Raw genomic sequence first — 27,521 nt, 5'->3', positions numbered from 1 at the left:
AATCCTGAGCTAAACCCAGTACACTACTAATACCTAAATGAATTTGATGAGGAGTAGATATGTGCTTGGTTTTAAGTTTCTTTTTGACAGGAAACCTGGGGCCAACTGTGTTACGAATGACAGCAGTAGCTTCCCCAGGAATGAGCACAGCATTATGACACAACAGAGACTCCTTTCCTATTCCCTCTCCCAGGACCAACAAGAATGGCGCTCCCCTGCCCACTAAGGGGACCCCAAAAGCTGCAGAGAATGTGGCTAACCCCCTGTCTGTAGCGGCTGTGGGTGCTACACTAGAGGGGTCTGTGTAGTCTGAGGTACAACAAATGGTCAAGGCAGAGTTACCTACCTGCTGCCAGGGCAAATTGCTAGTCTGCTGTGGAAACAAAGGCTATTTGCTTAATTTTTTTCTTTTTGTGGTTAGAAAAAGGACCGACCATGGGAGCGATAATTTGTTCCACAGTCAAGCCAAAAATTGTACCTCTTTCTCACAGACAAACAGCAAATGACAGTAAAAACTGAAAGTATTTAAAAGTCATTTTTTTCACAGAAAAACACACTAGAAAACCACTTTGTTTAAACTGATGGGACAAAAGGAGAGCTCCTGTTTAACAGTATGATACAGTCTTGTGATAGTCTGTTAAAACACAAACTCCTGGCTTTAACAACACTTTCTTTAAGAGAAAAATGATAAAACACAAAACAATATTTATAAAATATAAGATTTTCCCCCAAAGAAAACTATCTGCCCAGTGAAGGAATAGCACCAAGCTAACCACTGAACCTCGAACATCTGTGAGGGGCATAGTTTTTGGCAGCAGTAAAGTTCTGAAGAGCTGGGCACCCAAACTTGCCTTTTAGTCCACTCAGCTCAAGCTGCCTGATAGCTTGGGTGTTTGGAAGGTGTCAAAACAAACTATTTTCCAAAGGTTATCTAAAGCTATTATCTTTTTTATACTCACCATAAATAAACTATTCCAGGCACGGTCAAGGCCAACTGTACAAGGGACTTGGTTTCATCTGCGGCTTTTTGTAAAGGGTAGGATTTTAGACGTATTCTAGAAGCTGTTACTTGGTCCTCTGTACATACTTTTACAAAGCACTGTAAGCTTGATTCCTTCCCTAGGTTAAGGTCAAGCTTTGCTATGACTATTCTCATGGGGCTCCTGCAATCTTCTCCTTCCATCTTCGAAATGCAACAAGCTAGGGTAATCTACCCATAAACCGGGGCTACTGCAACAGTGATTAATATGCTGAATATATATTATCCTCGTTTACTCTCACGACTTTTGTTACTGCTTCTTACCAAAAGGGGGTGGTGATGATGTTACTTTCCATTGGCAGTATTCTGAACTGCTGAATTAAAACATAAAACTCGCAGTCTTTCTGAAAAAAGAAAGAAAAAAAGACATCACACGGTTATAAACAGAAGTAATACTAACTATCATGCCCACGTCTTTAATTTTTGTGGTATTCCAAACTTAAAGGAACTATGACAGACATAAATCTTGAGGAAGCATCATTTTTTAACTGAGAATTATGTTCATTTTAGTTTTACCGATTAATTTTCAACAGAAAAGTTTTTTGTACACTGTAAAAAAACTTCAGAAGAATTAAAAAAATGGTACAAAAGAACACTTTCCAAAATCATTTTTTATTTTGCTTACTTATAATTTATTTATATAGCTTTGATCTTAAAAGCATATTATCAGGGAGCCTTGAATATCATAGGGGATTTTCTACCAGGACATTTGTATTTGTTTCATTGCTTTGTTCACTGGAACAGTCCAACTGTTCATAGCTCACTTTCAGTGAAACTCAAGGGACAATGGTGCCAAACAAAGAGAAGCTAGAAACATGCACTTCAATGCTGTATTAATAAATTAATTTTATTCATTTCTTTCTTAATAATCTGCTCTACAACTCAGGCTTACAGAGGAGCCACAATATATCACAGCACTCAGTGGGTAGAATGCAGAGAAACCAGTTCTGGACAAGATGCCAGTCTGCCACGGGACACATGCCCACACATTCACTCACACACAGTATACACAATTATGGACAATTTGGAGGATTGACATTCTCCTTACGGGTAACAACTGTTTCCTACATTGGTGGAGGAATACGCAAGTGGCTCCATAATATCTCTCTGTAAGTAACAAAAAATGCAAAAAAACATCTTTTAAAAGACGACACACTTCAATGCTGCCTGTTACATTACTCTACTAACACTATTTTCTCTCTAATAATTAGTTGTACTTAACAATGATTCTTAATATGAGAAAAATAAAAAAGCACAGTAGACTGCAAATCAATAAACAGTACAGTATGTCAGATGTCTGTGTCATGGCATAACATTGTATAATGGTTAAGTATAAGAAATAGCAGCAACAACGGAATAAAACATGGTCAAAGGAACCATGAAATTTAAAGTTTAATGAATAAAGTGGATCTCAACTTTAAAAATAATTAAAAAATTGGTAAGCACTTTCACCGCAGCTTCATCAGACCATAAAATCATCCTGATTAACATATATATATATATATATATATATATATATATATATATATATACACACAACATTTCAAATGAATTCTGACCAATCAGCACTAGGTTGCACACAGACGTAGTATTAAAACAATTAACTAAACACATACAAATTTAAACTTTCAAGCTAAAAAATCATAATCCAAAATATGAGAATAACATAAAAATACATATAAAAGATAAATATAAAACATGCAACAAATAAGTGACATAATAAAACAATCTATTAATTCCTTAGACTTCGTCCTTTCAAAATAGGTTTTGAGGGGCCTTCTCATTCAACCCCTTAAACTGGTCAGCCCTTAACCTGATAATCCGTCTCACCTCTGTAGTCTCAGTTACATTTCTTATGTCACTGTCACATACGTTAGGTCTCATAATATCCATAACCAAAAACTTGAAAGTATGCTGTTCATTTGTTTTCATAACATGTTGTGAATAAGCATTGTTCATAGAATGTATGTGGATATTATAAAGATGTTCCCTTCTCATGTCTTTCAGCATTCTGTTGGTTTTACCAACATAGAATGCCCTGCATTGTAAGCAGTGTGCCAAGTAAACTAGCTGTTGTATAAAACAATCAGCATCAACCTTAAATACATACCGATTTTTAATGACTGTTAAAGTTTACATCCACTTTATTCATTAAACTTTAAATTTAATGGTTCCTTTGACCGTGTTTTATTCTGTTGTTGCCGCTATTTCTTGCACTACTGTTTTATTGTACAAAGGAATATTTGCTCTCAGAGGCATATTTTATTTACTGTGTACACAATCACCCAACAAGTAAACCAGCTGTCAAAGGACAAAATTCTAAGTAAAACGAAACACAATATGACAGCAGGAAACATGGCACACACAAAATATCCAACAGAAGTATTCGATTAGTTCAGACACTTTAGCATTCTAATGACAGCACCTTTTCTAAATTAGGTTTATACAACAAAGGTTTAGTGCATGAACAATAGAAAAAGCACAGCAGACTGCAAGTCAGTTAGCACAACAGTACACGAAAGATTAGTGATTCATTATGAAACTGTGCAATAACAAATATGTTCCATGGTGTAATAAGCTAGGTGCATGTGAAATAACTGTGTAGAACATATACTGATTATATTTTTCACTTTTTAGTGATTATGAGATTCAGCGTAATGAATCAAAGAAAAGAAAACTTTGTTAATGATAATTATTAAGCAGCCACAAAAATTGCCAAGAGACACTACTTATAATGTGTATGAAGGAAAACAAAAGCCTAGTAAGGGATGCGGCAGGACTTATGGTGCAGTAGGATAGTACAGTAGTATAGACAATGTAGCTTTTGTATCTGGGAGATGAATACAGAGTCTTCACAGTCCTGTTCAACCAGTTTTATTTTATATAAACCCATCACTATAAAGACTGTCTGACTCTAACTTGGGTAACTTATATACAAATTAACAACTGTGATCATGCATGCTCACTTTCTGGCTGCTCTTTCAAAATGGCACTAGGAGATGCACGTGTGAGGACTTTATATACCTGCACATACAGCCTTGCATGCTTCTTAAAGATATAGCACACACTTTACACTATGATCTACAGACAATTTACCATAACCATAGATGTTTGAGTGTAGTCATTGTATGGTTTAGTAGGATAGTACAACAGTACAGACAATTTAACATAACCATAGATGTTACAGTATAGTCACTGGGTTCATATTACGTTATCGAAAGATAACGCAATTGAACGGCAGAAACATCAAAATAGCTGCATTTAGAAACTTTTATTGTGGGGGACTGTGCCCCCCCCCGCTATATATATATTCCAACTTCAAGATCGTAATACAGTGAGGAAAGGGCAAATATCCCAATCTTCACTGTACTGCGATCCCACAGTTCAAACTTTGAAATGCGGCCATTTCGATGTTTTGGCAGTATGATTACATTGGGCAGGATTCATGATGGCTTGCACGGAGTCTAAGAGCCGTGTAAGACTCCATGCAGCCATCGCGATCCAGGAACAGCCCGAAATCCTGTGTAAGAGAAAGCTAAAACGACTCTTACACGGGCAGGGCATGGATATGCTAATCACCCCACTTGCAGCCGAAAGGCATGCAAATGAGGTAGATTAAGCGATCCATGAAGCTGAAACCAGCCCGTATAAGAGTCGTGTTAGTTGCAGAAAAGTACTCAGTTGACAACTGAGTACGTTACTGCAAATAACACAACGGAGCCATGACAGCTCCAAATAAACTGTGCAAATGTTACAGACAGCATACCAATGGCCAAATATGTGGTCATTGGCATGGTAAACCATTGCAAACATGAAAAAAAAATTTTTTTTTTTCGGAGATCGGTGATGTTTAAACGCAGCGCAGCCCAGCGCAAATGGGCTACGCTATATAAAACTGAAAAATGAAGGATTGAAACCCACAAATGTGGGTTTTATGTAATACATGGATTTGCAATGCAGGGACTAGCAGACCAAAAACAACATGGCCACCGTCTAGTGGTTGCTAAGGGGGGAAGCTGAGTGTAAGACATGTAACTAAGCATTAGTAGGCAATCCTATGTAAATGAATGGTAGGATAGTGAATCACACTGTCACACAGCAAATGAGCACAGTCCGTGTAGTGTAAGAGTTAGATAAGGGGGAGTAACAGAGTAGGAGATAGGTGACATCACAGAGGGGAATGTCAGGAAGAAATAAAGCTCATTGGAGCAAAGTGGTATGTGAAGCATATCAATCACACAGCAGAAAAAGAGGAGTGTCAACAGATAAGCATGGGAAAGTCAATAAATGGAAGGTGTACACTGTGGCCAACACCAAAGTTTCTTGCTGTACATGCATGCACGCGTGTGCATGCTGGGAGCCGCGAGTAAGACAGAGTGCGTGCGTGTAAGACAGAGTAAGCATGTAGGAGTCTGTTTAAAGGTCTGTAAACCTATTTGCGCTGGTGTGCATGCGCTTTAACCCGAATAAGCAGATTCTAGTCTGTGTAAGCATTTGTGCGTGCGTGGTATCCACTGTGAGCGTGTTTTCGCTGGTATGCGTGCTGCTCCCCCTGAGGAAACAGAGAGGAAAAGGAAGCAGAAGAAATAGTAGGAAACTAGCAGGGAATACCTGTAGAGGTAGCAGGTGAAAACAGTTAGAAGCAGGCAATTACACAGGCAGAATACAAGCCCAGCCCAGCACTTAAAACACTGCAAACAGCATTGCAGTATGTTTCTCTCAAGAGACACAGCAAGACAGGAGTAAGCTAGTAGAAGTGAAAACTGAAAAAGCTGCACTCAGACCAAACATGCTAGGGGCTGCCATAGCTGTCATAAGGAGACATAGGAGACTTGCTGAGGGTGGTGACAATGGAACTGCTGCCAGACAACCCACAGTGAGGAGACGGAGAAGAGTGTACAAGCCCAGGGTCACCTACCAGGGGTTACATGAGCTGGAGATAGTGGAGCGCTATAGAGTGGACAAAGACCTCCTGCAGCAAATTGTTGAGCTGTGCAGGCCATGACTCACACACAGAACCAACAGAGGGGAACCCATCCCAGTGGAAACCAAGGTATGTGTTGGCCTAAGAATACTAGCAACAGGTACCTTCCAGAGACCAACTGGTGATATGATGGGGATATCACAGGCATCAGCCTCCAGGGTACTGCACCAGTTCCTGGATGCCATGTCAGCACATGTCGGTGATCATGTATAATTCCCCAATGCCCATGAGGTATTGGCCAGCAATATGAGTCTCTTCCTGCAAATAGCGGAATACCCTGAGGTAGTGGGTGCAATAGACTGCATGCACATACGCATCAAAGCACCAGCTGGTGAGCGGGGTAGGGCCTACATTAACCGCAAGGGCTTCCCCTCCATCAACTGCCAGGTCGTGTGAGATGCCCAGGGCATGATAATGAATGTGTGTGCTGGCTGCCCTGGGAGCTACCATGATTCCCATATCTGGCATTTGACGCAGCTGTACCAGACATTTGCCAATGGGGACATCCCACATGGACACCTAGTGGGGGATGCAGGTTATGCACTGGAGCAGTGGCTGATGACACCCATCAGAAACGCACACACACCTGAACAGGAACGCCATAATGAGGCACACGCACAAACATGTAATGTAATAGAGCGTGTGTTTGGGCTGCTCAAGTCACGGTTCCGGTGCCTGGACAGATTTGGTGGAGCCTTGCAGTACTCACCAACTACATGTACCCAAATTGTCATGGTATGTGCTATGCTACATAATATGATCCTGCGAAAACAGCTGCAGCAGGACCAGCATAGGGCCGGGACAAACAGCCCCCCACCATTGCCAAAGCCATCACAGGCAGAGCGTGACTCAGAGGAGGAACAACCTGAGCCTGCCCCAGTAGTCAGAAGGAGGCGTGCCCAGTATGCCCTGGCCCTGCAAACAGGCAACACATAGCACATACACTGGCTCAGTAGGAACCCTGGGAATGATACCCCTCTCTGACTCACTCATATAGTAACAGGGAGTGTAGTACGTGCATCCGACAGAGGCAGCCTTGCAGCACCACCTGAGGCATGATTGCCATGTGTTAAGCAATGTAACACCATCTAGTATATGCAAACATGAAGACCCAACCTAACTTCTCACCCTCACCAAGCATGATGCCACACTATGAAGACAACAAGATTAAGTACAATAAATGGCTGAGGTATTGCTGTTAGCAAGGGGGAACACATGGCTGACAGCCTGGGCTGACATGCCGAGCAAGACATGATGCCCCACCTGCTAGGGATGGCACGCACCCAACACACCTAGCTGTGTAGATACTGGCAAAGGTTGCTGTTACCCCCACTGTGCCTGGAATAGGTAAGTCTGGAAACACAAACCCACCAACATAGGTAGCACAAGGGATAATAACCTGGACGTAATGCTACCCAATGCCAGAAGTCTAACCTGCAAGGTGCATGCAGACCAAACCCACCACAGCATGGAGAATGGTAATATGTGTTCTGTAACAGAAACCTGGGCAAGGCCCAGAAGAGCACCCTAATACTACCAGGTTATGCCTCATACCATGCTCTATAGCTCCAAAACATGGAACACACGACAATAGGAGTGTGGCTACCAGTAATTATCAAGAATAACCACACACCCAGGTTGGTACCACAGCAAGAAGCAGCATGGACTATCCACGGGCAAGTAACACTGTCTCAAACTGTGTACCTGTTTGAAGCCTGCTACAGACCCCACACACAAACCCAGGTACCCCAGCCAGCTTTCCTGAAGACACTTCAGAGTATGAATGTCCCAACAAATACCAAACAAGGCACACACAAAGTATGACATAGGTGGCAATCCATTATGTATGGAAGAAGTAATCATGGACCTAGGGACACAAGTGGACGGTAACCTGTCATGTGACACACACATTGCCAAGGTGGCCATGAAGACCTGCTATATTGCCAACCTTAATATGAAAGGATGCACATGTAGAGCTACAGAGGTCACTGTGCCCCCATACCCTTCCCTTATCAGGCCCATACATGGCAACTATGCCCCAGTTCGCATGTACCTTACCTTACACATGCAGCAGTCAGAAAGAAATGTACCCCACCAACAGGATAAAGGGTCCAAACATTGGACATCTGCAGCCTGGCTGAAGAAACCACAGTCCAATTCAGAAGCATACTGCACAGACAGAGGTGATGTATGCCTGATATACAAGGCCATGTCCAATCCAGAATGAATGGACATGCTCCACTGCAGAAACCCCAAATCCAGCAGACACACCACAGTGAGATATCTGAACCTCTACACATAGATTAACAGGATGTGCTGGAGGGACAAATCCATAACCCAGAGGCTCAGGACACTCTGGAACAGAATCCCAGTCCATGATAGACTGAGCTCCACACACAAACTCAACAAGAGAAATCCGCTGAAGTGCATGGGAGATAGTAGGTGTACACTGGGGGCCATCCCTGTGTCACATCTACGAAAGTAAACCCTACGTGGGCATAATATGCACATTGCAAGGGGTGTTGAGACCCACACACAGTCTGTCCGTGCTCAAACAAGGCCAGGGCAGATAGCCTAGTATGAACCTATGATGATACAAATTGTGCAGCACACAAAGGATTATTACACAGCTGTTCTACCTGATGGTAGGAACCATGGTGATAATCCACAGATATGCTCTGCAGCACTCTAATATCACAAACAATACACCAAACCCACACACATTGCCAACATCATGCCTAACAGATTATTTGCAAACTCCCCACCAGCACCTAACTGCCAAATATCTATCCCAGGAGAGTGCTGGCCCCCCGACATTGCAGATGCTGAGGTAACAGCCAGCATCCGCAAAGCACAGCACACAGCATGAATGGTACCAGATGGTGTCCTGGGTTGTGTCCAACAAGTACTGTAAGAAGAATGGAATATCAAATATCATTACTGTGCAGTATCAGTCCTACCACAGGATATGTACCCAAAGAGCGGTGTACAGCAACAGTGGTCCCACACCACAAAGGGGGTGCCGGAATGGATACTGCAAACTATCACCCCTCAACCCCGAATATCTAGGTTGGCAAAATAATGGAGAGGATGATCATGGATCCCATGAATAACGAGATTGGGTACCTACAGACATTGGACCCTATCCAGTGTGGCTGTCATAGGGCAGATCCTGCCCCTTACACATGTCTGACTCATGTGAAACATGCACCAAGCCCAGTGATGTGGGGAATCTTGATCACACAGCTTATCTGGACCTGGCTAAACCCTTCCATACAACACCCTAGTTGGCGGTACAGATAAGATCACCAGCCTAACTATAAATCCCTATGCAAGTAGATGGGTTGCAAACCAGCTCAAGGACAGAACTGACCTGGCAGACATGGTGTAGCCATGGCAGACTGCAAACCAGGTACAACTGGCATCCCACAAGGCATGGTGTCTGGGACCCCTCTTGTATGCTATATAGGTCACATAGGTACAGGCCAACATGGAAGGACTCCGTCTGAACAGGTTTGCAGAGGACTACAAACTGGCCACCATATCGGTCCCTCCAGCTGACACAAGCAACCTACAAAAGGCACACATAGAAACAGACAAGTGGTGCCACAGCCATGTCAACAAGCTAAATGCAGAATAGTGTATAGTCAACCCCTGTGGAAACACAGTACATGGCCAGAAATTACCACATAGGTGTTAACCCAGTAAGTACATCAGGAGCTATAAGAGACCTGGGGACACAAGGTGATAGATATCCTGCATGTGACAACCATGTGTCTGTAGTGGTTACAGAAACATACCATATACCCACCTAATCATGAAGGTAAGCACAGCTTGGTTAGGGTAGGTCAATGTGCCACTCCAGTCATCCATCAGCAGCCCCACAATTGTGTACAATGGCCCTTCAGGGATATACCGTAGCAGACACCTGCAGCAACTGGAAAGACCACACAGATACCCCACCAGGAGGATCGCAGAGCTGTAACAGATGCCATGTGTTGCCTGAGTAAAGAAACTGCAGCTCCACACAGTGCCATACTGCCTGGCTGGAGGTGAACTGTGCCTGATGTATAGAGCCATGACCAACCTGGTATCAATGGACATTTGGCACCATGTAAACACTGAATTCTGGTGACCTATGCAGCTGACAGGCCTAAACCCCAGCACAGACATAAACAAGACATGCTGTACTAATTGGTCCATAACCCAGAAGCTCACTCCACTCACGACTAAACTCCCACTACAGGATATCCAGGGAGTCCCTCAGTGACTGTCATCCAGAGGAATCATGATGACTGGATGGGAGATGGTAGGTGTACCCTGGATATCACCTGTATGTGTAGGGTAGACAGACACACAGCACACTAACCGTGACATATGTCATGGCAAACATCAGTAAATGTGCGTTGAAGGACAAACACTCTCTGACTAGCATTACAAGTGGACTAGGGCACATGGCCATTGTTTGTCACTGTCCACACAAGTTGTGGAATACATTAACAATGTCGGACAATCATGTACTAAGCTGTCTATCTGAACAAAATGCAACATGGTCATATCTGCACAACTGGCCCTCATCCAGTCTGGTGTGCTCACTATAAACATGACAAGCAGTGATAGGACTGAAACCGATTATACTGTCCACCACAGTGAAAGTTTTGCACCAGTACACTATACAACAATACAACTGTTTGGTCAGCAGGGAAGGATGATGACAACTGTATGCAAACTATCCCATGGCGACCCTGCAGGCACAGCATAATGCCTGTTAGGTTCAGACACACAGCAGTTGGGCAGTAAGAACACAACCTGATGTCCAACACTCAACTGTACATGTGATATATAGATGGCATCCACACACAAACAGAAATGTGGTGGTCCACAGATCCAAACATAAGGAAAGATCACACTGGGCATGCTCACACACTTAGATAAATGAGATGTGGCAGTCAAGAAGCCATACAAACTGTGAACTGGGCATGCTCACACACTTAGGCCATGTCACAGTTCAGCAGTTGCACACACATATCTGGAATTTCTATGCGTTAACACAGGAACCTCCCACAATACAGACATCTGCTCAGTGCACACAGTGAAGTTACAACAGAGACATAAGTAAAGTACTGGATCCCACTCATATGCAAACATCTCCCACAGTACACACGTTGTTTATAGAGATAGGGAAGGCTATGGCAATAAAGACCCACAAACAGTATATCAGCAACAGATACTTGCATCTGACAGATAAACATATGGCCGTAGAGTGCAATACCTGACTGTTGTCCCTAGGGAATACAGAAGGCTATCCACAGTGTATTTGGCGTCTGCCTACACAGTACAGTAGGCCACTGTGCCTGTGCAAAGTTAATGCATAGATATGCTCTCCCCCTTACTGATGGATAGTAACAGATGTACATACCTCTTCATCCATAATGATGTCAGCACACTATACATATGTCAGCAGCAGGAATTATACCCAGTAATGTGAATAGCGTGCTCCGCTACTGCGTCTCTAACAAGTGTCATAACATAGTTAGGTAGGGGTTTGAATCCTGCAAGTGCCCAGTGTGTGTGTGACTGTGTGTGGGGGAGTAGTGTGTGCAATTCCATGTGTATGAGAAATGTCCCTTTTGGCAACTATTACTACACAAAACATGCTGCATATTCCACTGTCTAAACACTGATGATGTCAGCACCCTATAAGTACAGCAGGAGAAAGCAATCCCCCCAGTAATGCAACTAGCGCGCTCTGCTAATGTGTCTCTCACTAGTGTCATAACATAGTTAGGTAGGGGTTTGAATCCTGCAAGTGCCCAGTGTGTGTGTGACTGTGTGTGGGGGAGTAGTGTGTGCAATTCCATGTGTATGAGAAATGTTCCTTTTGGCAACTATTACTACACAAAACATGCTGCATATTCCACTGTCTAAACACTGATGATAAACGAAGTTACACCAAAACCAGTTTATTCGATAAAGCTTTCGGGTCTACACCCTTCATCAGTATAATTTTACAACAGAAATGAGACATTTAAGTAGGAGAATCAATTAAACAAATGCTTCAGCCCAACCCACTCACTCACTAGCCTAAAATTATTTAAAAGGTCAACCCCATACACACAAGAGAATTTTTATATATACATACAAAGAATTTAAATTCACTTTAAATATATCTTAAAAATAGCTTAAAAATATATGCACATATATACATACATACAACACATACATGCATGATTCACATTATTCAAATAAATTAATTTAAACATATATTTATACCTAAAAATATATAATTATTATAATAGTATAATGCCCTCTTACTATAGCTAACAGCTTCATAATTTTTCTCTTTGCTTCTTCACTAATAAAGGTTTTAAGTTCACAGCATTATTCAAACCTGGACTCATGTCTGCTTGAAGCCTAATGATCCATTCCAATTCTTTTAATTCTAGGAGATTATTAATGTCTCCCTTTCTTATACTAATACTGACTGCTGCCAATACCCTAAATTTAAATATATGATTACTTCCTTATTCCATAATATGCTTACTTAAAGCATTAGTTTGTAGCTTTCTTCTAATGTCTGACTTGTGTTCTATTATCCTTTATTTGAGTTTTCTAATAGTTTTGCCTACATAAAATGAAGTGCAAGCTAAACACGATGCTAAATATACAATTTTTTCTACATTGCATGTGGTCAGAGTATTTATTTTATAAATCTGTCCATCAGTAGGATGTTCAAAATAATCTCTACCCTCAAATAAGTCATTGCAGCATGAACAATTATAACATTTCTTTGTGCCTATCTCTTTCTGAGTTGTAGGTTTACTCTTGAAATCTTTATAACAAAGCTTTTGTTTTTAAGTTTCAGCACTTCTACAAGCCAAAGAAGGTTTACTTCCCACTATAGATTGAATTTCAGGCATAGCTAACAGTATAGGCCAGTTTTTTTCTTAATATAGCATTCACATTATATGTATTAAGGTTATAGGTAGTTATATACCTTACATATTCCTTACCTTTATACACTTTATCCTTTTCAGATGTTATACCTCCTAACAATATAGGTTTATAGTATCCTTCTCTTTCTAATATAACTTTATTTAACTCCTGCTCAATAAGTTCTAGGGGATATCCACTTGCTTGGAACTCTTGAGCTATGCTGTTAACTTGCTCAATAAAATTACCATCATCTGTGTTTAACTTACACAGTCTAATAAATTGTGATTTCATAACACCTTTATAAATATGAGGTGCATGCATACTGTTCTTAGTTATATATCTTAAAGAGTCAACCTCTTTCCTATATACCTTTGATGTTATTTTGTTGTTATTTTTTGAAAGTGTTACATCCAGGAAGTTAATACTATCCTTAGAAGCTTCTAGTTTAAATCTCAAAAAATCAGTCGAACTATTTAAGTATTGCACATATTCCTCAAGTTCTAGTAGTGTACCTTTCCATAACAAAAAACAGTCATCAACAAATCTTTTGTAAAAAACTACCATCTGATTTAAAGGGTTGTCATTATGCATTAGCACTTCTTTCTCCCATTCATATAGTACTAAATTGGCATAAGTATTTGCCACTGATGTACCCATCGCAACACATTTAAGCTGTAGAAATAGTTTCTGATCAAAAATAAATACATTGTGCATCAATACTACTTCTAAAAGCGCACATAAAGTTTCTATTTCCCTACTGTGCATTTTTATTTCATTATTTAGAAAATTCCTTATTGCATTAACCCCATATTCATTAGGGATAACAGTAAATAGGGATGTAATATCTAAAGTAACCATAATACAATTGTCCATATTATTTTCAGACTGCCATTTATACAGGCATTCCAGGAAGTCATCAGTATTTTTTAACACTGTATTACAAGTTTTTAAATACTTTCCTAGCATATTCTGTAGATATTTGGAAATGGGTTCTGTTATCCATCCACCACCTGAGACTATAGGTCTCAGGGGTGGATTTAGCAGATCTTTATGTATTTTGGGGTTACCATAAATTTGGGGTATTCTAGGGCATGAAACAGTCAGATCATTAAACAATTCCAGACTAATGTCATTTGTTAATTGTAAATCATAAATCATCATGTTAACATCAGCTATAACTTTCTGCACTTGGACATATGGAATTTCTTTAAAAGTTCCCTCATCATTCAAGATCTCATAGAATTTTTCATAATAATAATCTCTTTTCATGATCACACTTGCACCACCTTTATCTGCTTGTTTTATCACAATAGCATCATTAATCATCAATTCATTCATGGCCAAGTTCTCCTGATATGTGATATTATAAACTTTCTTCTTACAAGTTCTACTTTTGTAATAATTTCTTATATCACACTCAACTACATTTGAAAAAGCAAGCAAAATCGGGCATAGTAAAGGCATAAATAAACTAGATCTTTTAAAAACAGGCTTGTGTTCATTTTCATTTTTAAAAATCAGTTTCAGTGCAATACTACGTATAAACATTTTCAAGTCCATCAACACTTGCACTACGTTGTCTCTCTTATTCGGAATGAATTTTAGCCCTTTGCTTAAAAGTGAGCTTTGCGCTTCTGTTAATATAATGTTAGATAAATTTAATGTACCTTTGATTACTCTAGTTAGCGTTTGTTCGGTTTGTCGTGAATTAATGGACTGCTGACCTTCCGTTTCACGCTCGCATTCGGTAGATGTTGCTGCTGGAATAAAAAAGGGGTCTCCTTTTGTATGGAAGGTGAAACGACCTTCTCAGGAAGTTTTAACGAAAAAGGTGAAAGCGAAGTAATTTCCTTTTGGATTAATTTCTTTTTGCCTGCTGTTAGTTCCGGCGCCATGCTGGTTTTCACTCTAGGGCGTACTGCATCATTTTTATTAACGTCGTTGTCATTAACATGCATATCTTGTCTTCTTTCAGCTTCAGCAGTTCTTAAAGTGACAGATGCACTAATCCTACCAGGATTAGAAACTGCAGTAAATTGCGTGGAATCTTTAGATAATACATTAGTGGATTCAAAAGTATCCAGTTGATCTAATGTATTAGATTTTCTGTTACTTTGACTATTAGATTGAATCTTCTTATTATTAACAACACCTTTAGGTGCTTCTCTTGGCCAGAAGAAGATTCGATTATGCTTAAAATCGAACATGTCTCTTTGTAGCTTAGTTCTTTTTCTTTGCTGCAATTTCAAGTCTAGTGTTTGAATACGTGTTAAAAAATCTTGATAAAGTTCTATTAGCTCATTAAAGCAAGACATAGATGTTATTCTTTGTTCTAATACATCTATTTCTTCTAGTAGTGCATTCTCTATAGGCTCAAAAAAGGTATTCATTAGAGCCATATAGTCTGCGCTTAATTTTAAATTAAGCTTTTGCCATTGCATTAATAAGTCACTATAAGTATTGCCATATGATGGCATTTTCAAGATTCTGAAGCCTCTTGGCACAATACCCAGCTCAATATATGCTTGGAAACTGAGCCTCTGCCACTGCATGTGTTTATAGCTTTGCACTTTCTTCTCTAAAATGCCAAGCTGCTCTTTAAATTCTAAAGTTTCATTATTCATCATAACTTGTTCAGCAACAGGTTCAAACACTAGTTTAAGTAAAGGATTCTCTTGAAGTTTTAGCAGTTTCTTAATGGAATTATTGGATGCATCCTTAGCTACTTCCATACTCACTTAAAGCTAAAACCAAGTGACAAATGGAAGAAATATATAAAGTTAATTAGTCTCAATTGGTAGTAATTCCACACCTCCAAACACCACCAAAAGACACACGATCCTCCTCAGGCTGAAGCTTCTCCTTCTTAGCAGGTGCTGGTAATAAACACCACAACAACGAAATCTTGAAACACAGTAGTGATAGTACCCAGTTTCAGACCACAAACGAAGTTACACCAAAACCAGTTTATTCGATAAAGCTTTCGGGTCTACACCCTTCATCAGTATAATTTTACAACAGAAATGAGACATTTAAGTAGGAGAATCAATTAAACAAATGCTTCAGCCCAACCCACTCACTCACTAGCCTAAAATTATTTAAAAGGGCAACCCCATACACACAAGAGAATTTTTATATATACATACAAAGAATTTAAATTCACTTTAAATAAATCTTAAAAATAGCTTAAAAATATATGCACATATATACATACATACAACACATACATGCATGATTCACATTATTCAAATAAATTAATTTAAACATATATTTATACCTAAAAAATATATAATTATTATAATAGAATAATACCCTCTTACTATAGCTAACAGCTTCATCATTTTTCTCTTTGCTTCTTCACTAATAAAGGTTTTAAGTTCACAGCATTATTCAAACCTGGACTCATGTCTGCTTGAAGCCTAATGATCCATTCCAATTCTTTTAATTCTAGGAGATTATTAATGTCTCCCTTTCTTATACTAATATTGACTGCTGCCAATACCCTAAATTTAAATATATGATTACTTCCTTCTTCCATAATATGCTTACTTAAAGCATTAGTTTGTAGCTTTCTTCTAATGTCTGACTTGTGTTCTATTATCCTTTCTTTGAGTTTTCTAATAGTTTTGCCTACATAAAATGAAGTGCAAGCTAAACACAATGCTAAATATACATTTTTTTCTACATTGCATGTGGTCAGAGTATTTATTTTATAAATATGTCCATCAGTAGGATTCTCCTACTTAAATGTCTCATTTCTGTTGTAAAATTATACTGATGAAGGGTGTAGACCCGAAAGCTTTATCGAATAAACTGGTTTTGGTGTAACTTCATTTGTGGTCTGAAACTGGGTACTATCACTACTGTGTTTTAAACACTGATGATGTCAGCACCCTATAAGTACAGCAGGAGAAAGCAATCCTCCCAGTAATGCAAATAGTACACTCTACTACTGCGACTCTCACAAGTGACCTAACATAGTTAGGTAGGGGTTTGTATCCTACAAATGCCATGTGTATTTTTGTCACACAGTTTGTCCATGTGTGTGGGGTGTTGTTCCCAATATTGCACGACATACATTACATCAGTAATGTCAATGCACACATGATGTATGTGTGTGCCACCTACACATATGTACCTGTGAACTGCAAGAGTTCCCATGTCCGAAGCCTGCCTCATGTGAATACATGGAATATGCATCAGACAACTGTATGACTGTGGTGTTCTGTGCAGGGGCTGCATGTGGTATGTGACTATATAGTGTGGGTTATAGATGGTGTCATCCCACCAGCGAGGGATACATGATTGGTCTGGAGCATATAGTCCACATGTTGGTGATGAACAGGTGCAGCATGTTGTCATCACTTGTGGGAGTGGTAACAAGTTGTTCCATAGCAATGCAGGGAATGAATGATAAGAAACCTTCAGATAGGGTCTTGCAGCTAGAATAATGCTCACACTGTATGTTTGGGTAGTTGCAGTACAACCATATAATGGTGTGTGTAGAGACCGTCATATTCCCAGTGTTGTCAGGAAGGCCAAGTGGGTTTCCTGGGTATGGGAGTGTGGTGTGTGCCAGGCTATGAACCTGAAGGCAGTCTAACCCACTGTGTGTTGCACATGGAGAGGCTCTGATGCTTTGTGCAGTGCCACCAACCTGGGGGTGTGTGTATCTGAGGTGCCTTTGGATACATCCCCCCTGTTCTGTTTTGGTGCATGTGTAGGGGATGACAAGCATGGTATCAGGAATGACCTGGCACTGATGGCGTGCACCTGGGAGCCTTGTACCAGGAGTCTGTTACTGCACGGATATTGCTGTACCCCATGCTAAGGACAGTTTCCACTGCATGCATCTTGAGGTTTACACTGCTGCTGTAGAGTAGCATTGCTATTAGTGTCCCATCTCGTGTGATACCTGTTTAGGTGGCTATGTAATGTCAGCCTTGCATACAAAGGCACTATGTGTGTAGCAACAGCCTCTGCCAATATACAATGGTCCATGGGTGACAGCTGCAAGCTGTCCCAAGCAAAGCAATGTCACATGTCCAGCATGTAATCCCACACTGACAGGCATTGAATCCCCTTTGGATGTCACTGAAAGATACGTTAAGTGCAGAAACCGATGACCCTGTCTACATATTGTGGCAGCATTCATGGTGAGGGTGAGATGCTACTCAAGGCCAGGGTCATACCAGCCTGTGCCACAAGTTCAGAGAGCCCCTCTATGTCCCCTAACATGTAGTCCAGGGAGGTGCATCAGAGGTCATACACACTGGCACAGACAATGACTGAGTCATACTTCTACATGCCTTGGAGTGTCCGCTTTGCTTGTGTTATGTGGTGGATCATAGTGCCTGACGGGCAGCTCAGCGTGACCGTCACCTTGTTCAGCCTGGGAGCAGGACCACCGTGTACGTGACAAAAGAGGTACCTCATACAACCATAGCAGGTGTGTCGTCTAGCCGTATGGGCTGACACTGTTTGGCACACAGGCCTTGTGAGCCATGTGTTGCATGTGCTCTGCTCTGGCGTAATGTTTGCTTGTGTGTCTGTTGTGCAGGTGTCAGCTGCTCAGGCAGGATGCTATTCTGAGAGCCCAATAATGTACCTGTGTGTTTCTGTGTTTGGATTGTGGTCGTGGCAGGTCTATGGGAGACTGGTACTGTATTCACTGTAGTATCCCACTCCACCTGACAGGGAATGCCAGTGCTGTGTAAACAGAGCTTAGCCCCCAGTTTGGCTATGTGGTTGCATCTCTCACATGTATTGTACATGTATGGGAAGGGGAGAGGGTTGTCTGTGTACATGAGGCAGCTGTAACATTGCCACATGACTCACAGATTCACCATCTGGACCTGAGAGTAGATCGACAGGTGACCTTTGCACATGCTACCATAGCATTGTGACTCCCATACTAAGTAACGACACATAGGGCCAATGGGGAACAAGGTACTCAAGGTGACTATGTGAGGGTGTAGTGCTCTTGATTTGTTAGTGCTGGCATATATGAATGCTATCTTGAGCAAATGTGAGGCAAGTCATATGCAATGTGTTAGAGGCAAGCTACATGCAAACAGGACAAACAGTGACGTTCTGTCAAGCGACACATGGACATCAGTACAGAAAGCAACACAGATGTCACTAGGGATCCACAGAGGCACTGTATATCTGCACTGCAGGTGAAATCAGTGTTTCAGGAACATAACAGGCAAACATGCATACAAACAAAGCTACAGTCAGCAGGCCTGTATGTAGACTATGCTACAACAAACAAGGTGTACGACTTCCAGTATGTAACAGTGCATATATGCCGGCACTCTAAGGCAGTACCCAGACATTCCCAGATCAGACGGGCTGGGTCCAGCCGCACCCCCAACAAGTGTATAGACCACGTACCTTTATAATGTTGAATAACTGGCCTGATACCCAAGTGCTCATACCTGTAATAATACACATGTCAAATAACAGACACTGAGCCCTCACTCAGCAGTTCCAGACTTAGTATGATGTATGCTACCTGTCCTGGCACCACAGTATCCTTGACATGTATGGACACTCTCCCTGTCATAGTTCTGTGTTTTTATGCTGTTATGCATGGTATGAGGTGTGACCCTGTAGTGCTAGTGTGCTCTTGTGAGCCTTGAACCTGTTGTGTAGTACTGCACAGATGTCAACATCCTGAAACATCTGCATTGCAGAGTCGTGTGTGGACAGCATGCAACTCGCAGTTGACATGGCCATCATTGAGTATCAACATGTACATTGTTGTATCCCCTGTGCTTCCTATGTAGGTGGCCATCCCTTCACAGCCTTACCACCAGTATGCAAAGATGTGCAGACAGAACACTGTGGTAATTACTATGGGTGTACAAAACAATACAATGACATTCATACTGTAACTGCATCAGGCATGCTGGTATATACTCACAATGCTATAATTACATTGTACTGTTGTCAACATCATACTATTACAATACGTCTATGTAGTCACCCTGTCCATCAGCACCATGTTAACATGTTCCTGCACCAATTTTACAGATTGCAGGAGGTGGCACAGTTTCATCATATGCACAGGGTGTGTACCTGGTATGCCTGAGTCTGCCACTGATACAACCAATTGACATGTCTGTGTGTGTTGGTGAGGGACAGCAGTACAACATGGGGCAATGTTGATGCATTGTGCGCGTGTATGCGGTAGCCCTAGGTGTTATCACTTTGCATGTGTGTATGAATGCACACAGTCCCATCTCATGGCTGCCATATACAGATGGTTGTGGACAGCCACATACTGTACCTGCCAGGTCATACAGATCACTGTCTGTGGCCACGGACACGGTACCTGTGCCTGGCAGGGGTGCTACGGACCATATCAGGTACCAAGCCAGACTGGGTACTGTCATCAGAAGCAGGTGTTTGTTGACTGGAGACAGGTCCCTGTTGAGACTGTCCAGTGCCACATGCATGTGGTCTCCTGGGGCAGTCCGATGACAGCACAGACCCAGCATTGCTGGGGCTGCTGCTGGCACTATGTGAGCGGCCACGGCCCTGTTGTCATCCGTGACGGCTGCCAGCTGCTGCTGTTGCTGGCATACGGCCACGTCGACGCCTCAACCATCCACCATTGCCCTGGCTCATGGACATATAGTTGTGGAACAGATCTAATGTGTCCCCCCAACATCTGTCAATGACCTCGGTGAAGTTGCGGATGGCAGCCACAACATCACGCATACTGTCACTCATGGCTGTGCGACATGCTCTCAGCTCCCTCAGACCCTCTCTGGTGTACCGTTCCATACGTGACTGTGCCTGCATTACAGCCCGAAACATAGCTGGGGTTGAAAGACCTCTGTAGGCAGGTCTGGCAGGGGCGGTACGCCCACGGATGCTCCCACGAGAACCCATGGACGTCTGCCTGTGTGGTACCATGTCAGGACCCTGGCCATGGCTGCAGTGTGGGGATGCATGTGCCACTGGTACTACATTACCCTGGTCAATGCCCACTGTATCCTGTCCATCACCTAGGGACATTGGTGACAAAGGATGTATTGGCAGGATGACTGTGGGCATTGATGGGGTTGACAGCTGTGTAGTGTCAATTGGCTGACAAATGGCAGACCCTCGCACACCTACCTGTGCCATTACACAGATATCATCATTATCACTATCCACAGCAGCTGATTCAGGTTCCCTACTGCACGACACCAGAGCAGCACCAGAACCTGTGGGAGTAAGACAGGAAACACAGTTTACAATGTGTACACAATGCCACCACTGATGCACACACAGGCACATGCACACATGCACACACCTCAGTATATGAGATATCAACCCACAGACACAAACACACCTGCAATCAAACACATAGCACTACTGCTTCAGCCTATTATTACTATTAGTATACAGAGTAGTGAAGTTAATGGTATTACACACTCACCAGCATGGATAGGCTGCCTTCCTGTTACACCAGAGGGACCTGCGGAAAAGAGACATGTATCGTCAGTGGGCACAACTGTGCCATTGATACTGTGGGCATGATACAGTTCAGTAGTGCAACAGTTAGCTTCCACAGGTATACTGCAGATAATGAGGTTAACACTAATGCACAATAATTACCAAGATTACAGCTACAAATCGAGGACACACTCCACACATGCATAACCTAACAGCATACAGAATGGTCAACTATACACATGGCATGTTACCTGCACGCTCTGTGTCCTGCTGCTGTGTGGCTCCAGCCTCCATCATTACACATGTATGCTGTTGTTGTTGCTGCTGTGCTGGAGCCGCAACACTCAGGAGTAGTCCCTCCAGTCTGGTGAGGGGGGGGGATGTCTAGCCACCCCACCACCTGTGGCAAGCTGCTGCCTGTGGAAATCCGACGCTGACGGACATTTCTAATTAAATCACTGCAGTGATGGCGTACCTGCTCATATGTCCGGTTATGTGTGCCTATGTCATTTACCCGACGGACCAGGTCTTGCCACAGTGCAGCCCTCTCCTGCTGGTTCTGGCTGGTGCGGGAAAAGAGTACAGCGAAATCCCGCACCAGGCTCTGGTGTATCTCCTCCTCCTCTGCAGTGGAGTAGACTGGGTTCCGCTGGTGAATCATGGCCCTGAAAAGGAGAAGGGAAATATGTCAGCAATATCTGTCAGCAGACTATAGCACACATAATACACATAATACTTGACTGCAGTGATATAACTTAGGCACCATATATAGCATCTGTCTGTCTATTGGGGGATACACATGTACATGACCAGATATCAGTGCCCATCTGATAACTGTGCAACAGTACCTGGCACACTCCATACAACAGACTAGTATACTGCAGCAGTCAACGCACCGTTTCAGGTACAATACACAACCTCACACTGGGGATTTGAATCAAGGTACTGTATGGGGAACATTAACAGCCCATGCACTGCACACAATGCACGTTACATATTTCACTGGTAATGCACACTACTCTTACTTGCCATAACCCTACCTACACCACAGTGACATACAGGGTAACACAGCACAACATATGGCAATGTAGTATGTGTTGATCGCAATACCCCACACATACATATATATATATATATATATATATATATATATATATATATATACTCCTTTTTAGTTCCACATATGTATACACACAGTAACGTACTGCTGAACACCCATTACTGTACCACCTACTTGTACATTGCACTACAACCTACATTGCTATGTGCACATAGCTACCGTCACATACATATGTATGTGGAGCCTTCAGTGACAGTTTCAGTATGTCCCCGTCCCTATGCACATCCTCATATACATAGATACAGACCAATAATACAACTTGAGGGTTCACAGTATGTAGAGTATTATAGTAGTACTTTACATTACCTGTGTTTGTTGCAGCTGTTTGTGTAGGCTTGCAGTTGCTTGGCCTGCTGTCAGCCTCTTTGCTTTGTTGTTTCAGGGGTTTTTTTCTTTCTCTTTCTTTCTTTCTTTTTTTTTCTTTTTTTTTTGTTTTCTCTCTCTCTACCTCCAGTGGGTGCAATGACAGTATTGCATGTGTGGACCAGGAGTACAGGATGCTTTTGTAGGTATCTGCACATGTCCATGTGATGACCTCTGCACCAATTGTTAGCCAGCATTTACTAATTGCATGCAGCCTGTTGTGTAGTGATTGCAGTTCTCACTGTGATTACAGGCCAGTGCTATAAAAAGGTCTATTAGGTAGGCGTAGCCCTTTCAAATTATCAGGGTGGGGACCATGCTGGTTTGCTGTGGACACTGTTCTGTGAGTTTAAGGGTTGGTATGTCTCTCATATTTCAGGCTGTGTTGTAGACACTGCAGTGCATGTTGTTCTGTAAGCTGAGTATTCCTTCCTCCAGTGTCCTGTTCTCCGTGTGTATGTAAACTGACACCTACGACTAGTAATACTGTGTATATGGGTGTGTGTGTTTTCCTGTGGGGATTGTGGTGTAACTGGTATATAGCAGTGGCTCTTGCAATCTGTTGCTATGGCTTCAATATTTGGCCTTTACATTCACTCCTTGTATGCCTGCTAGGTGTCTTTCCTGTAATGTGTTGCTATGGCTTTCCTATTTTCCATTTACATTCACAGCTTGTAATGCTTGCTAAATCTGTTTGGCCAGCAATTCCCTATGTGTTTGTTGTGGTAGGGTGTTACTGCATGCAGTATGGTCTGGCCATGGTGTGGGCCTTGACACTTACAGGGGTATTCGATCATGCTGCTGAGCAGGCCTCAGATACTCTCCGGTGCATCTTTTATCAGCCTCATGGAATGGTACATAGCAGTGGGTTACTCCAGTGACATATTCTGATACTCTGCAGTTGTGACTGTGGGTTATTTCAAGCATATGTATTAGTACACCATTTGTGCCGTGCAGGTGGTGCATACCTTCAGTCAGTCATAGTTACCATTGCATGTGTAGTTACACCTTTCTGCCTACTGTTAGTACAATTGACAGGGTGTCAGTGGGGCACAGTTAACATTTGTTTTCACATCAGGGACATCCCTGTAACTCAGTCACAGTTGCTATGTCTGAACTCTTAACTATTTAACTATGGCAGTGTTTATCCTGCTCTGAGTATGTGTGTGGCTTGCCAGATGCTACTGTGACATTATTACCTAGTAGCTACCAACCAGCATGACTGTTTCTCAGCACACAGTACTATTTTACAAATCCACTAGATTTGACAGTAAATATACATGACATGCTTTGTGTACTAGACTTGCTATATTCCCTTTACATTAATTCCTACTATTTTATGATATATTTCTTTCAGCACATTGTTCTTGTATAGCACTCATGGCTTAGTGGTAAGTCATGCAGACTAGTGATTCCAAGGTCCTGGGTTCGAGACTGAGCGAGGTATTTTATTTTGTTGCTGAGAAAACTACAGGCCTTGTCATTCAGAGTGACTAAGGCACTTTTAAGCAGTTGTAAGCGGGTTAGCGCTGGTTTGTGCGGAGGTGACGCATGCGCACTGCCGCTAACCAGCAAGACACCGCTTACTACTGCTTAAAAGTGCTTACTCTCGTGCACACCCGCCCTATTTTCTTTGAAAGAAAAGAAAATGGGGAGATAGGAAAGTGGTGAAAAAGGGGTCACAAAGAGGGTAGGACAGTAGGGAAACAAGCTCGGGTTTTGCAGGAGGGATGTAGGAAAGGCCCATAGCTGCCCATTTCTTTGTCAGCAACAGCTGTGCATATATTTGTAATTTGGTGTGAAATTTGAAACCTTCCACCCCTGAGAGAGGTGTGAGGACAACAATAATATTTGTTGTACAGCCAATTGTAATTGCCAGTTTACATGTCCAGCAGACATGTGTGCAAAATGGGCAGCTATGTATGGGGCGTAATTTTTTTGTGGGTACAGAGTGCCCTTTTTTTTTCAGGTGAGAGTGGTATGTCAGGTACAGGAAGTCGGTATAGCTGAGGAGGTAGGTAGGGGAGGTTAACAGACAAGACAAACAAGACGCATACAGGGGTGGTGTATGACACGTGGGGGGGTTACACAATTGACGGGAACGGATGTTTGGATATCTTGAGCCCATGAGCCCACAGATGGCAACAGTGGAACTGAGATCCCCATCCATGGGCAGTTGCCACTGTGCCTTCACTGCCCAGGACGGGGCTGTATAGGCCGGGCAGCAGGCACGCCCGTGAGTTGTGCCACCCTTGCCTCAAGCTGGCGTAGGGGCCCAAGCACAGCGTGCCGCTTCTCCCTACTCACCACAGTCCGGACACTACGGAGGGTGAGTGGATGTTCTCCTCCGGCCACGCTTGCAGAGGGGGGATGAGCCCCATCCACTGCAGCGCTTCCACCCGCAGGTGGCACAGGGCCACCGGAGGAGGGTCCGGCCTGGGCACTACTGCCAGGTGCACTCGCCAGCTGAGGTGGGAGAGGTGGGTCTGCTGGAACCCGCCTTCCCTGTTGTCCTACGTTTTGCATTATGTTATGACAGTTTGGGTTAGTAACGTACAATACCATTCACAATTAGTTGTAACAGCATGCATTAGTATTCCCATTAACCAAACACCCATAAATTCAAGCCATTGAACAGCAAGCATAACACATGCATAATTTGAACAGCAATACACAATAAAACAACATGCAGGGTTGATTGATGGCAACAGGCCATCAGGTTTGGATGTATGAACAGGACAGATGCATCAACGTACATGTAAATATGTATGAACCAACAGGACAAATGTCCAGGGATGTTAATTGTGAATGCACATACCCATTTCACGTGGAATGGATTATTTGTGGTTATAGGGTAGGGTGAAGAAATATTTAATTAACAACTTCAAATACCTATACATATGCTGTACATTTCTACTAGCTGCAGATATATACACACTACAGGTCTGCCTACAGTTTCCTATGTGATAACTACTTCAGGTTGGTGATAGGAATGTTACTGCTACATCAATATACATTTCATATTTATTCATACACATTCATATCTGGCTCTGTTCAGCTACATCATCCTGCTACATTTGCTTTATATAGCTATAGACAACTGTGGATGTTTGGTATTTCAGACAACCATACTATCTGCATATTGCAGGCTGAGAGCAACATATCCAGATTTTGGGACACACATTCCAGCTTCAGTACTTTTTCAACACATGTTGCTGTTTGGTTCTGCCTGTCACATTCATTTCATTCTGTACTGACTGCAGTATACTTTATTCAGGAGTTATTACTACTTTATTGGTGGATTCATACCTCTTTCTCACACTCTCTCACTTGTTTTATTTTTACAATTCAGGATGGTACTTAATTCTAGGCTTTATTGACATGTTTTACCTTTAGTTATAACAATCCTTTCCAACAGTCTCACTTATGTCATGCTTCAGAATTTCAACAGGGATATATTTCACACATGTGTTTTACTCAGCTTCTGCAGCTGTACTTTTCAGCCTGCTGCAGGTTATGTACTATTATATTACAGGTGGGACAGCTTTATTTCAGACTTGTTTCATTTTTATGTTTGGATTACAGGCTGCATCACACTTTTGTAATCAAGCAATACTTGCAAACTCTCTTACACTGTTACTTGCACATTTTATTAATTAGTGACTACACTGCACTCTTTTGCTAACTCTCATACTTATATATTTATTTACAGTTACAGGGAGAGAATTACTGACCTGCCTGGTGGCGCAACCGCACCAGCCTATCGCCATAGGCTCGACGGTTCGCAGAACGGACACCTGCAGCTGTAATATAAATGAAGTACTATTGGAATACACATCTCCATAATATCAGCTAGGTTAATTTCTTACATAAATAATTACATGTAACTTACTCAGTAGTGGGGCGTTGGGCATTTGCTGGGCCTCCTGGATCCAACGGTTCAGTTGGTCCTGCTTCCGTCTCTTCAGGTCCGCATGGTGGTGACGGACCTGCTCACCAGTCCTTGGTATTCCTGTGGCACTGGTGAGATCATGTGCCAACCGGTCCCACGCCTCAGCCCTATATGCTCCCCACAGGACCTGGCCCTGCATGAGTTGGGCCTCATGATTATGAACGAGGAGCCAAACCATATATTTGGACTCCTCAATGCCCCACCTCTGTGCTCGGAAGCAACTACCCTCTCCTACACCTGACATCCTGGCTGCAAGTCGGTTCCACAATCGGTTATGCTGTGTATTCCCGCCTATGGGGCTTATATATGCCATTTTACCCGCACTTACCTGTGATTGGCCATTTTGGAATTGTATCAGCTTCACAAAACCTGCTTTGTCATGCTCCTCTTTCTATTCATTCGTATATATATGCTATTACTGCATTTCTAAGTGCAACTGTCATGGCTTAGTGGTTCAGTACTTTGACTATGGTGCATGCTATCCTGGGTTCGAACCTGGTCATTGCTTTTTATATTTTATGACTGTCTACACAGGTCAGGAGGTGTGTCTGTGTAAAGGCAGTTTTGATACAGCTTGCTCAACGTTGCCAGTCGGTTAGCTTGTTGGCACGGTGCGCAGCTCCACACAAACTGATCACTCTGGTTTACGCGTGGTTTGGCTGTCAGCACGCATATT

General features: G+C 42.4%; 1 protein-coding gene across 3 annotated transcripts in view; it reads right to left on the bottom strand.

Annotated features, from left to right (window-relative positions):
• Window positions 1–27,521, bottom strand: part of LOC122809734 — a gene marked incomplete at its 5' end in the record, with an annotated part of 455,767 nt that overhangs the window by 390,605 nt on the left and 37,641 nt on the right. For all 3 annotated transcript variants that reach the window (XM_044081441.1, XM_044081442.1, XM_044081443.1), the window contains 1 exon segment: window positions 1,304–1,383. In XM_044081441.1, the coding sequence (XP_043937376.1) occupies window positions 1,304–1,383 (80 nt within the window).

This window comes from Protopterus annectens, chromosome 8.part0 (genome assembly GCF_019279795.1).
Source record: "Protopterus annectens isolate FY-2018-M chromosome 8.part0, PAN1.0, whole genome shotgun sequence".
In the NCBI taxonomy this organism is placed as follows: Eukaryota; Metazoa; Chordata; order Ceratodontiformes; family Protopteridae; genus Protopterus; species Protopterus annectens.
Note: the sequence above shows the minus strand (reverse complement) of the source record. Positions and strands in the feature narration are given on the sequence as shown.